This window comes from Trematomus bernacchii, unplaced genomic scaffold (genome assembly GCF_902827165.1).
Source record: "Trematomus bernacchii unplaced genomic scaffold, fTreBer1.1, whole genome shotgun sequence".
In the NCBI taxonomy this organism is placed as follows: domain Eukaryota; kingdom Metazoa; phylum Chordata; class Actinopteri; order Perciformes; family Nototheniidae; genus Trematomus; species Trematomus bernacchii.
The window spans coordinates 3,099,113-3,113,414 of NW_022987710.1; the positions used below are offsets into that span (position 1 = coordinate 3,099,113).

The 14,302-nt window shown below is 43.8% G+C and overlaps 1 protein-coding gene across 1 annotated transcript in view; it reads right to left on the reverse strand.

Annotated features, from left to right (window-relative positions):
- Positions 1–4,008: 4,008 nt before the first annotated feature.
- Positions 4,009–14,302, reverse strand: part of ccdc102a (coiled-coil domain containing 102A) — a 68,170-nt gene continuing 57,876 nt past the window's right edge. Inside the window, exons 8-10 of the mRNA XM_034140946.1 lie at positions 12,445–12,615; positions 11,884–11,987; positions 4,009–5,334 (exon numbers count right to left, since the gene is read on the reverse strand). Of these exons, the coding sequence (XP_033996837.1) occupies positions 5,208–5,334; positions 11,884–11,987; positions 12,445–12,615 (402 nt within the window). The 3' untranslated portion in view covers positions 4,009–5,207. The remainder of the gene's footprint in view (positions 5,335–11,883; positions 11,988–12,444; positions 12,616–14,302) is intronic.

Here is a 14,302-nt window from a genome sequence, read left to right on the forward strand (position 1 = left end):
GGGAATACTTACTTCCGGGTGTACAATTCACCGTTATCCAATGGGAATGGACGCTCACATTGCCTTTAACAGCCTCCGACACAAACGAATGCCGTGCTTCCATGAGCGTCAAATCCCGCCGCAGATGGGAATACATTGCAATCAGTTGAAAGCTCTTTGCGTCTGTTTATGAAGCTGAAGGAGCCTAGGAGCGTCCCAACTGCACGCCTCGGGACCCTGACCAAGTGTCGCTCCTGGACGTTTATGGAGTGAGAGTGTGTTGGCTCATCACCCTCTCCCTCCGGTCTGTATACTAACGTATTTATTATAAACGTTAGTCCTTAACATCTATCTCTGTGTATATCACCATTCAAACATATTTTAAAAGTTGAACAAACCCCACACAGCTCAGTAAACTCTGTGAAATGTTGACTTTATTTGATCATTTCAGTAAAAACTAACGTTCATATTTCTCTTTTTGATTATAATACTGATGAACGTTCAAAACAAAGCACTTTGGCAACTTACCACATACGTTTTAAAATGCTTAATAAGCACCGTAACTTTCATGATATAATTTCTCGGTCATAATCGGTTGTTTCCGTGAACGGCCGACTGTTGTGTGACGGCAAATGCTGCGGCCGCAAGGCATTGTGGGGCAGCATTTTCTCCTCTCCTTTCATAAAGGAAGGTCCAGTGGTTCCTAAGCTAAAGGAGGTTATAAAGGAAGTTTGAAACCTCCTTTCCTTTTAATTTAGAGAATTTGAACGGCACTTATCATGGCTGCCACTGAGGGACTTCCGGGTAATTTCACTCCGTTAGGAAGGTTCCTAAGCTAAATGGACTATTCGACCGCAACCAGGGTCTTGTCTTGGTCTTGCTACTCTCCGGTCTTGGTAATGTCTTGGTCTCGGATAAGGTGGTCTCGACTACAAGACTACCTGTTGCTACTAAAAACTTAATTGAAATAATAAAGTTCCATCTTATCTTATTTTAGGTGGCATGTCCCCTAAATTAACATAAACACACTGTAGATTATTTTGACTCAGTAAACACAAATACTCTATAAAGCAAACAAATGGGTTTAATCTGCCATACAAAATAATCCCAACAAATGCACCATTTACTCCTGTTTGAGCAACACAGATTAACATGTTGTTGGTTTTGGTTGTCTCCTTTGGTTTTGTTAACAATAATACAAATATAAAATATCACCAGACTAGCAGATCAGCATTTTAACAGCAAGAACTTTAGATCCACTCTGCTCTTGATTTTGTCACCAGGTTTCCTTAAAGTATGCAGATTTAGCAGCTCCTATTTTCTCTAAAAACGGGGCTGCAACGGATCTGATACAGACTGATCCAGATTTGAACAGTTCTCTGACGTCAGGACGGCGGAGCTGACCAATCAGGGGAATGAGAGGGTGCCGTGGCATGGTAACAGCATGGTAACACAACGCTCGTAACTCGGCCCCCTCCTTTGCAGGGGGGCGTGGTCAGCTGCAGCGCATGCAAAGACAGGGTGGAGGAAAGCAAAATAGAGCGAAATGAGGCATGGCTAAAATGCATGATCTGTTTGGTATTTTGAAAAAGAAAACGTATAAATATACCTTATATAGGTATGGCCCTACAATATATTATTCAAATATAGCATGATAGGTCCACTTTAAACAGATCTTATCATGGCTGGCACTTAAAATATCAGGGTCATTTCACAAAGTTGGGAACCTATTTAGACAAAAAAAGACCATTCTCTGATCGTTAGGGGTCTCTTATCACAACATAGTGTGTCCAAAACGCAGAGCTCACACTTCTATGGATCCTCAGCTTACACCTGCCAAGTGAGAATATATCAGAATGGCAGTGGTGAAAACACTGGAAGAAATCCTGACCATAATAAGTGTCTGAATTTCTTTAAGGATTTGATTAACATTAACATCAATACCATGGTTACTTGCTGGCCAGTTTTAAGAGAACCTTGAGGACAACAACCCTAAAGTCAGCAGCACTGAGGCCATGGTGTGCACAGTACAAAGAGCTTACTCTGACACAGAAAAAGTGTAGAAAGAAGACACAGACTCATGTTTTTATATATACAGTAGACATTTATAGGGCTAATACAAAACCACTGTGGTACAGATCATTTATAAAAACTAAAACCATTACGACATAAATAGTTCAGAATCCTGATCAGTAAAAATATCTTGGTCCCCTTCCAGCGTGAGAGTTCAGAGAAACAGATTTAGCCCGGACTAGTTTGGTAGAAATAACTTAAGTGTTCAGTTTAACACACACTGTATCTGAACCTCCCTCGACTGTTGGATTCATGGCCGTCTCTGTGGACCCTGGGAATATTAAACCTACAGGCATCATACTGGGTTTCACTCTCCCATGATGTCTGAATGCTGCTTGAGACGTGTTTCAGTCCAAACTAAAATCAGTCCTGAGGGAATTACTGGATATAAATACTTGAAGCTCAGTACAAACGCAGCATAAAACTTACCTGAAGCAACAAAGTGAGAGCAGCACGAGAGCTTTGGATGTTTTTCGAGCCTCTGCCGTGTTAAAGGTTTGCATCCATAATGTAGTTCTGTATTCTGCTGTGAAGAAAGCTTCTATTCCCACAGGATTGGACTACAAGTCTGGAGAAAAAACCTCAAATCTCAACCAAAAGCTTTAACCTTAAATGCTTCACTGATGGATATTTAGCTTGAAACCTGTTCCTCTCAAAGCACAATACTTCTGATTTCCAGCGTTTGAATGGGATGTTTGAAAGGTGTTAGAGCAGGGGTTCCCAACCCCCGGGCCGCGGAACCGGTACCGGGCCGCGGAGGTGTTACTGCCGGGCCGCAAAATAGCTGTGAGTGTATCGTAATATTTGCAGAATTATAAATATATAAAAATATTTGATCATGTTTTTTTCAAAAAGTGTTTAATTTTCGCCCCTATACCAGTCATATTATTTCATCCAGTAGCTAGTTAATCTTTCACCAGAAAACCGTTGAAAATGGCTTTTATGATGTTCCGAGGGATTCGGCGGCTCAGCCTAAGGTCTCAGCCTCTTGTGCGCACGAGAATGTTACCGGTGCGCCAAGTAGGAAGAGAAGCGCACAGGAGACAACCGTTTGATTGCAGACTGTTATGTTTATGTGGGGAAATGGTGGTGCATACATTATTTGAGATATATTTCAAACTCGGACTTCATTTTAAGTCTCGACATGTCGGCCAGGGGTGTAGAGCTATTTGTTTAAGCACCGGATTGGCAAAACAGGAGAGTAAACCAGTCTGTCTTGATCTATGAATTAATGTCCGGGACCTCACGGTATCTTCTGCCCGCAGCTGTTTTATAGAAGGAACACCTCCTTCACTTCATGAAATGGCTGCAGCATCAGGAGGCAGCGGGACGTATACTCCGCCTCTGAGAAGTGCAGCACCAGCAGGTAAAGAGCTGTGCCTTTTTACGCACCGCCTTCGCTGTGTTTACCTTCTTCAGAACAGTTTAAGAGTGACTGCAGGCTGCTACGTGTTAACCACACACACCTCTACACACACCTCTACACACATCTCTACACACACCTCGACACACATCGAACTGCCCAATTATTACCCCTATTACTCGTTTTATGAAGGAGATGTCCGGTCACCAAGGCGCATGATGTGTATGTGTCCACCGGAACGAACGACACTATCATAATATCTTATGAAAACAAATGCCAGTGACGCACGCACGCACGCACGCACGCACGCACGCACGCACGCACGCACGCACGCACGCACGCACGCACGCACGCACGCACGCACGCACGCACGCACGCACGCACGCACGCACGCACGCACGCACGCACGCACGCACGCACGCACGCACGCACGTTTTTTGGTTTTCCGTTTTTCGAAAAACACCGGTTCTTTTTTTTTTTTAAACTTTGTTAATATGTTTTGGATGCATATTGTTCTAGTATTTGTTCAGGCTGTTACATACAATTAGCCTCTGTTGCTACCTGCTGGTGAGTAAATATTAAAATCAGTTCAAATTGACAACCGGTCCGCGATTTTTTTTAATGTATCTGCCGGTCCTTGGCACAATAAAGGTTGGGAACCCCTGAGTTAGAGGACTGAGGAGGGAAACACTGTATCTTGCAAGCTTAGCACTAATACGCTAGCCAACATTATTACGTCTGATCATGTTTTAGTTCCTCTCTATAGTATGCCCCCTCATGGAATGGGATGTAGTTTGTTTACAGCCTAGCATTAACTTTTTACTTCTGATAACTGCATTTACACTTCAAAAATCATAAAGCGGTGTTCATATGTGGAGGTTATTCATCTGAACATAACCCATAAGTATCATAAACGTGTGTTTGTCACAGAGATCATTTTCTAGAAAAATCCCATTGCATTTTATGGAGGGAGCCCCTCGATGCTAACTTTCAGGTGGGCATGCTGCACAGCTCTGTGGGTAATACTAATAAAGTAAGAATTTATACTCGGACAGAGTAAAGAGCTATTTGTCAAAGTTCACCATACCAGATATGTTCAGATTCCATTGAAATGAATAGACATTTTTGTTTTTCAATGCAGCGGTTTAAATTGCAGAAGTGACCGGGCTTTCAATGCTGCATATTTTCTTCACAGCGGAGAGTATTAATACTGCTGATGGATGGACAGGGGGACAGAGGGGAGAGGGGTGATGCTGCTGAGGTAAGAATGAATCACTGCTCCAGTAAAGAAGATCCTTAAAGTCTGTCACACGCCTGCTGTTTTCATCTTGTAGCTGTGCGTCCATTAATGCAAGTCTGTTGAGGTGTGTGTGAGTGTGTATGAGAATGTGTGTGTTCTGCATCAGGATTAGGTGCGTGCTAATCATTTGTCTGCGGTGAGGAAACGTTGTCACATTGCCTTGGTCATGTTTAAACTCCAGATGAACGCTTCTGTTTTTTAATGATTCTTTTATTTTGATTATTAAAATGTGCATCCATTAATTGCCTAAAATTAGCATTTTGCATGGATGCACATAGATAAATGATTTGATGTTTTGATCTGGGTAAAATATCTCCCATAATGTGTCAGCGGTCCTTTAAGAACTTGCTGGTTGAGCAGTAGACAGCTGCTTCCTGTTGCAGAATGTCTCTGAAGATACAACGTTTGCACAAAAGACAAACTATTTCAAGTTCTTCATGTGTCAGCTGATGTTTGTGTGAAGTATTTCCTGTATGACTGCAGGTGTGAGCGTCATGGGATCTGGAGCTGCTCCTCCTCCTCGTCCACGTCGCTGGCTGGACCGTCTGCGCTCTCAGGACTGAACCGAGCCGAGCGCATCTTCACAAACAGACCTGGACTCGGCTGCTGCCGCCGCAGTCTGAGGGAGGGAGAGGGAGAGGGGGAGGGAGGGGGAGAGAGAGAGGGAGGGGGTGGGGGAGAGAGAGAGGGGGTGGGGAAGAGAGAGAGGGGGTGGGGGAGAGAGAGAGGGGGTGGGGGAGAGAGAGAGAGAGAGAGAGAGGTTTTCAAGCATCAGAGGGAAATATCATTTTTACATTCTTAACACTGCCTTTTTAATGTGTGTTCATTAATGTATGTTTTTTGTAATTCAACTTATTCAATATTAATTTATACAGACAAAATATAAGAAAATATGAAGTTACTTGAAACTCACGTGTTTCTTAATATGTTTATTAGAAGCAGCATATAGTTTGAGTTTGGCGTCTAGGCTCGGGCCTCATCACTCCACAGATTTACAAAGAACATTGAGTAATGATTAGATAACTACCCCCCGAGCCTACAGGTGGAGCTGGGGTGGAAGCTGGGGTGGTGGGGGGGCAGGCGAGCAGCAGCAACATGAAACACAGGAGCAGGAACATGAACGTAGCAGTAGCAAGTGAACACAGCAGTGGCAGCAGCAGCATAGCGAGGCAGAGGCAGGAAGACCTGGCAGCTTCAATAGAGCGGCATGTTTAGGAGAATGTGATTGGTTGGTTGTAAGAGGGACGAGGTGCGTCACGTGTTAATGTATCATTGGTGCTCGAGTTGACTGCCTGAACTAGCTCGCAGGCTAGGAGTAGCATGATGAGATGTCTCACTATGGGATGCGCCTCCCTGCGTATTCATCAGATGCATCAATCTCATTACACCAATCCTGACGATCCACCTACTCTATAAATAGCTTGCGCTACAATGCAGCACCATTCGAAATGAGCCTCGAGAGAGGAGCCCTGTGACCTCCATCTCCTCTGATGTGAGGGAAGGATACACTGTCCCTCTCAGTTAGCTGTAGTGCTAACTGAGAGGGACAGTGTATCGGCTGGCTTGCTTATATTAAAAAAAAGCTAGGCAATGTTGGTTATCAGCTGGTTCTAATATCCAAATCGATAAATGCTCCGGTCTTTGGTGAAGAACGGAGAGTCGAAGTGTATCAAGTATATGCTACGAAGCGAGAAGAGGTGTTTGAATGGCGCTGGGATGTAGCAGAAGCTATTTTAATGGTCGGTGGATTCCCTGACGCGCCAGCACGATCGCCAGGAATCACCATTAGGATTAGCATGATGAGATTGATGCTTCTGAGGAAAACGCAGCGAGGCGCATCCCAGTGAGACATCGAATCAAATACAATGAATGAGAACAAAGTGAGTTGAAGTGCGAGGGCAGAAATGATAAAGAAATAGCCCTCCTATGAGTTATGCAACTTAATTGTTTTTGGTCAAAGACCTCAAATCTTTAAAAAGAAAAGTATGATAAATAACTTTCAAACAACTTCTGAACCAAAAGAGCACTAGCACGGACCTAGAACTGGAACCACTTTGGTGGCAAAGGGGTAACTTACCCCGGGTAAGTGAATCTTTACAGGAGAACAGTGGTGCTTTGAGCTAAGTGCTAATGTTGAAAACTAAAGTCTAGGACTTGATGACAACACCAGATTCAAATGATTCAAAATCTGCCTCTGTGGACCACAAATAGTCAATTTCATGGCAACCTACCTAAAAAGTGTAATAGATTAGGTCAACAGAGTTGTGTCAGGCACCTTAATAAGTTCAGGACTGAATACTGTGTCTCGTCATTAAGGTGAACTGGTTAGAACCACAGGAGGATTCAGTACAGCATTAGAGGTGACAGCGCTAAGCTACGTGAAGAATACACTATACCAACTGACTAGGCTAAAATAACTATAATGTCTGGATTTATTTATGCAGAGGACTATTGAAAATAGCAGGGAGTATGTGATCTACACGTCAAAATGGATTTAAACAAGCCTCAAAATGAAACAAATATTTAATGTCTCCCTGAGCTGTATGCATTTCCTATTGGTTTAGAAATGCAATGACTATTGATTTTTGTTCCAAGATGCCAGCGAGGTCTATCATGAAACAAACCCTGAAGATGGATTTGGCCACACTAGATCCTCGTTTTCCCTGAACACACCAGCTGCAGCGAGGCGTCAGCTCTCTGAAAGTCAATTGAAATCCTCTTATGCAGTTCAGTCGCTGTCTTTCTCATCCAAGACAGTTTGAACACCTTGTGAAGATGCTTCTCACAATTTACAGCTCATGCTTTAAATTGTCTTGACGACATATTTTCAGCTTCGAAATAACCCAGTGTGTGAAAGGTGTGACACTGAACAGGAAGTGGCTCTATGGCCAGTTCACCGCTGACATGTCTCGTGTCAACTCATCACAAGTGGACAGCTCTTACTGCGTCAGTTCCCACCGGGCATTATGCTTCTTCACATGTGTCTCCAGCAAGCTTCAATGAAGTGTGGCTGGCTATTTTTCCTGTGGCCAAACGGTGGTACTACAACATCTGTGTCATCGGGCCCAAAAATATTTTTTTACCATTGACTTACATTGGGAAAGAGACATCTATAAATGAACAGATTTTAATTATTTCGGTAAAAATAACTACACAGTACGAGATTGAAAATCATTAGGGCTTTAAAGTTACATTTATTCTCCCTCACCACTTATTTGACTCAGCCCAGATGTAACACATGCTCTATGGAGCCAGAACCTTATGATCCAGGTATGACTGTGCTCGAGTCCGGCCATTTGGCTTAGTTGCCAGTGAGCAACTTTCATATGAAGGCCCCAGACACTGTATCCATTCAAGCCTTTTGAAAGGAATTGTTTATTATTGTTGTTTTGTTTTTGTATTTCAGTTTTTACTCTAAATAAATCTTACATCAAACTAGCTATGCCTAAAGGAAAAACGTGCTCTTTTGTGTGTGGGCTGATGGCCATATTTTGAAGACGTTAGTGTCTAACTCTAAGGGATGGGACCTCAATGCATCTTCATGCATTTATTTTACATCTGTACTTAAGGCTGTCATGTGATTGGCTCACAACAGACACATGTTAGTGAAAATTCAAAGTCCCATGCCCTGATCCTGACCTCAGATAGTCATCACCCACAGTGAGACGCGCTTCCTGATGCAGAAAACATAATGCTATATACTGTGTATGAAGCTGCCCCAACAGTAATGTCCGAGGTATACCAACAGGAGACCCAGCGTGTGTGCTGTCATTCAAACAGCAGCTTCAGAAGGGCTCAGTCTCCAATGACACGGGTTTATTGAGATCACAATGAAAAAACACAGCATTTATGATGCAGGACTTTTCATTGAACTGCCAAAACCTTCAAAATAATGAGTGACCTGTCCCCCAGTAATCCTGTATTATTGATGTACAAGATCCCTTTTTGTATTTTATTCGATATTCCTGACATGTAGTCAATCTGCACTTAATAAATATGCGTTCATCAGTAGTTATTCCATTGTTGCCTCTTTAAACCAAAGAAGGAAAATGTTTTTGGACCAAATTGATCAATTCTTTATAATAAAACAAGGCATTTGGCGAGGGGTGAATCATTAAAACAATGTTTCACAGCTGCACGCATCAGAGTGTATCTCAAAACACAATGTTACCCTCCTCGACCATATATAACCCCCTAATGCAACTCACAGGAAGCAAAATCAGCAGCTTGGTCTGACCTTTGAGGAATCTGGTTTTTTTGTTTGCTTCTCCAAATGATCTTATTCACCACAGAGGCTTTTCTCTTCTTCCGCTCGTTCTTCTCCCTGCACTGGCCTTCAGTCTCCCTTTCTCTTAATCTCTTTCAGTGACAGACACTTGTCAGTCAGGAGATCAGGGTCAGAGCAGCTGGCAGATAAAGCATCATTACATTGGAACAGCAGCTCTGAGCTGACAAACACTTAGCAAAGAGACAGACATGAAGGACTTCTCTACAGAGAAGAGTCGGGGGAATGAGCCGAGAGGAGGATGGTTTACAGAAACACTTCAGTGTGGCTGAGATGCTCCATATCATGTTCCACGGATACATGAGTGTGACAGCGAGGTGTGGGTAAGTTGTTTACTATTGTGTGTTGACTGCAAAATAAATACTGTGTCCCTCTAGAAATCAGTGCTGACTTCAAGTTTGTGAACTTTCAGAAAAGGTCACAGTGCTGTTGGAATGTAGCATTTATATATTGAGAGCAGCTGAGACTTGGGGCGGCAGAACGTACTCTGTCCATCTGAGGAGACGAGCAGCAGAGCATCATGGGAAGGGAACGTGTGAAAGTTACTCCTAAGCCATACTCTTAAATAAACAGTTACCTATCTTACAATATGTCTAACTCCTAACGTTAGCTACAGCCCAGTTTTAAAAAATAATTTACATAGTCAGATTGTTAGAGGCTATTACATGGCATCATAGTTATATTTTACATTGCCATCCTCACTGACATCACGTCAGACACACAGCATATTGTATTCTACATATCGATAGTAAAGGTTTTTTTGAGGTTATCAAATCTACCTGTTTGATGATTCATACTGAAGTATACGCCTTTTTCTTAGAACAGTGTAGAGCGTCAGATTAGGAAAAAAACACGCCCTTAGTCTCGTTTTCCTATGACGCTCTAACTAGTTTACACTTACACATACACATGCACGCACACACACAGCCATACACACACACTCGTCAAGCAGTCTCTGAGTAACTGAATGAAACATATCCAGAATGGAGAAAAGCTTTAGCTACACCTTCTACAAGAACACACACTTTAGGGTCAGTGTCTGAGCTGTTACCATGCCGACACACCTGTCACTACTCAACAAAGCAGAGCAACAAGAGAGCCCTCTGTTACTAGGGTAACCTGCTACTGGGAGCTCTGTGATTGGCTGTTGGCTGCCGAAGCAACGACGTGGAGAAAAAGGAGAGAGAGAGAACGAGGAGCTGAGGACTGTGCAGAGCTGATAGACAGGTAACACACACACACACACACACACACACACACACACACACACACACACACACACACACACACACACACACACACACACACACACACACACACACACACACACACACACACACACACACACACACACACACACACACACACACTCTTAAAGAACAACACAAATCCATGTTGGCATGAGCCTTTTCTAAGATATTGCAAAGTTTGGGGCATTTTGATAAGATACTCAAGGAGAATATCTTATGCCGCTGTATTCCTGAAGAAATATGTATTTGTAAGTGAATAATGTCAGCCTTAATACATTTGTATATTGTTTTGCCAGTAATTTAAAAAAGATATACAGTATAAAATATTCTTTATGTTTTTAGGTTTGGTTTGTAACTGACGACAGGTCTCACCTTCTCCTGCTCATCTTTTAATATTTCAAACCACTTTACAAGATCACGCTAAAAACTCTCTCAGGACTGTGTGATAAAGTTTAGCTCCGAGCAGTGCGAGTTGTGAGTGACAGCCACGTGTTTACCCCTCAGTACACACACACACACTCTGCTGTGCCTTCAGCACAATACAGACACACTCTGCTGCTGCTGAGAGCCTTCAGCAGAACACACACACTCTCTGCTGCTGATATACTGCTGCCACTGACACATGCCAACCTGCTGCCTGTAATGGCGCTTTTCCACTGCAGGACCTAGCACGGCTTAGTACGGTATGATTAGGCCTTGGTAGGCCAGGCTCACTTGCTGCGTTTCCATTACAGTTTAGGAACTGGGGTAGTAACTATAGTAACATAGTGTAGGCGGGGCGATCGGCTGTTCGGCGGGCGGAGCGACGCTGCGTAAAACTGCCGTGACGTCATCTTCAATGCGAACCACAAAACCAAAACATCAGCCGTTAGCTGTTAGCACTCAGAGCTCACAGCTCCTCATATCTGTTCAGAAACTAGACAAAAGTTAAACAAGTACAAACCACAGACTGCCTGTGTCATGGTGAATACAGTCGCTGCTTTATTTATGTCTGTATAGGCCGTTGTTGTGAGTGTGGACGGTCGGAGCATATACTGCGTTAGCTTAGCCAATCTCCATTTAGAAAACACGCATTTTAAAAGGTTTTTCGCCTGCCGTCTGTCTGCAGACTTGACAAAGCATTAATTCATGGTTTTTACTAACCGGTATCAGTATGTTGTTACTTCGGCATCATTTTGAAACGTGTATTACAATTAAATCACGGTCAAATATGTTCATCTTGTTGTAGTTGTAGCCCCCTTGCCAGCGATTCTCTCTGACCATTCAGCAGTCGAGAGTGTTTACGTCACTAGTTTAGCATATTCAGCCCGGTTGTTGTTTAAAATAAACACAATGTCAGACTGAAAGTGAAACAAAGTTGTAGTTCTGTCGGGTAATCAGGCTAGGTAGCTATGGCCATCAAGGTGAATGTGTTTATTACACAGCAGCCAATTGCAGGGCAACACTGAGACCTGGGCACAATTCAGATTACATGCATTTCAATAGGGTTGGTCGACCAATGACCAATGGGGTGTGTGTGTGTGTGTGTGTGTGTGTGTGTGTGTGTGTGTGTGTGTGTGTGTGTGTGTGTGTGTGTGTGTGTGTGTGTGCGTGTGTGTGTGTGTGTGTGTGTGTGTGCGTGTGTGTGTCTTACCTTGACTGTAAGTGTTCCAATTGAACCTGCAGGTTCTCAGTCTGCTCCACCTGCTCATCCAGAGATCTCTGCAGTTTCCTGGTCTGGTTATGGGACTCATCCAACTGGACACACACACACACACACACACACACACACACACACACACACACACACACACACACACACACACACACACACACACACACACACACACACACACACACACACACACACACACACACACACACACACACACACACACACACACACACACACACAACAAGAACACGTTGTTACTGCTGATTATGTAGTGTGCTAGTTGGCATTACAAATGTGGTATGGCAGATGGTTGCCCCATAGGTTGATCTGTGTACACATCCACAGGGCTCCTAGCTTCTATACTTTCTGTCAGATAAAACCTTTTTTTGGTCTTTGGCTGTCTAACTGTTGGTTGGAATGATTAGTGGAGTTTTGGTTTGGTGGAATAGTTAGAAGCTGAACGTTTACAATAAATGGACAAAAGCAATGATGGTCCCTTTAGAGGAACATTCAGAAATAGATGCAGAGCCTTGTCCCTACCTCATCCTCCGCCTGTCCCAACTCTTTCTTCAGCTCCTCCACCCTCAGTCGGAGCTTCTTCACTTCGGCCTCGTGGCTCTCCACCCTCCGGTTGGCGTGGGCGAGTTCTACCATCTTCTCTTGGAACTGCTTCTTCAGCTTAGCGTGAACATGGCGAACATCAGCGAGCTCCTATAGAGCAGAGGGACGGATAGGACAGACTTAGAGAGACATGTGTGCACCAATCAGCTCCTCTGTTTCATTTGCCAGTGAAAATATAAAGATTGACTTCAGCAGTCAGATTGTCTTCATTAGAGGATCTGGTGTTGTACAGAGTATAGGAGAGCCTCTCTGCCCTCTAAACAGATAAACATCGATCTGACAGACCAGCAACAACATCCAGGGAGGGCTGAGCAGAGGCTGTAATGGCCAGAGAGTAATAATCAGAGTTTTACTCCACAGGTGAGGGGGGGCTGAGGAAAGTGTACACATGAACTAATGGCATCATCAATAATGCACCATTGTTACTCACTGCACTTCCATGTACTCTCTGCTGTCTTAGCTAATGGCCCCCCAGACAGAGCAGCTTCCAAGAAACATTTCTACATTTACAGGGCAATAACATGAGATATCTACAGGAACAATAAAAGACAAGCGCAGACGAAGGATCAGGAAATGCCCTTTACTTATTTATTTGTATCTCTGTTTGATCCACCATCTATCTTTATAATAAATATTTGATTCCTTGAGCTATCAACAGAGAATTAGCTCTAACCTCTTGCTTTATTCTCACTGAGAATACACTGAGTGTTAAGGCCCTTACACACCAAGCCGATTTCGGCCGTCGATAGATGTCTGGCCGTCGATGAGCGTCCTGTCGCCCTACTCAGATTGGTGTGTCCCGCACCGTTGTGTCTTTTCGGCCGTGCCGACACCTTCCACTCCTGATTGAACATGTTGAATCGGGAGCAGAGGCTGTCGGCAAAATAAATCACTCTGATTGGCAGTTCAGCTTAGCGAATCAGTGCATGAGAAGCGAAACGGAAGTGAGGTACGCAAACAAACGATTAAGAAGGCACACACAGCCACAAGCAACAGTCCAGGGGCTAATACCGCCAGTACCGCACTAAACATGCTTTCGATTATAAGTCGCTATGTGAAACAGTCTGTGATGGACGAGAGTGAAAATGGAACGCACACACTATTTGTTGTTTGTATATATCACACAGTCTGTCTTCTGGTTGTTGCCTCTTTTGAATGACGAATACACACTACCGCCGCCTGCTGGTAAGGAGAGTTATTGCCACTCACGCATGCGCAGTGCGTACGTGTTACTTGGCCGTCGGCTGAAGTATTTGCCGTGTGTTCCAGTGCGACTTTTTGGCCAAGACGCAGGAGACGTGAGGCGACACAACAGTCGGGTCCGTCGGGACGTGTTCTTTGGGCCCAATCCCAAACCGCCCCCTACACCCTACCCCTACACACTATCCCTCCGTTTGCGCGTTCGCACGGAGGGTCCGCCACATTAAGTGCTGTTCCAAACCAACGAGTGTGGAGCGGTGTGGAGGGGGAGTGGGCTATCAAGCCCTCAAACAGCAAGTCTGCAGCGGTGCTGACTTGAGACTGGTCTCTACCTGACCGGAGTCACGCTGTGTGTGTCCGTCAGGAAACACGCTGTTTACAAACAGTTCCAGCAAACATCCACTGATAAACTGCGATGTTAACAACCTTTAACTTAGGATCATACCTGTGGTTAGTCTAGAAAAAGGTAAATGTGTGCATTTTATTATAAAGTTGTGTATATTTACAGACTGTTGCAAAAACTAAGAAGCTTATAAACATCAGGTTTAAAACTAAAAGAGCTTTACAAAAAAGTAAC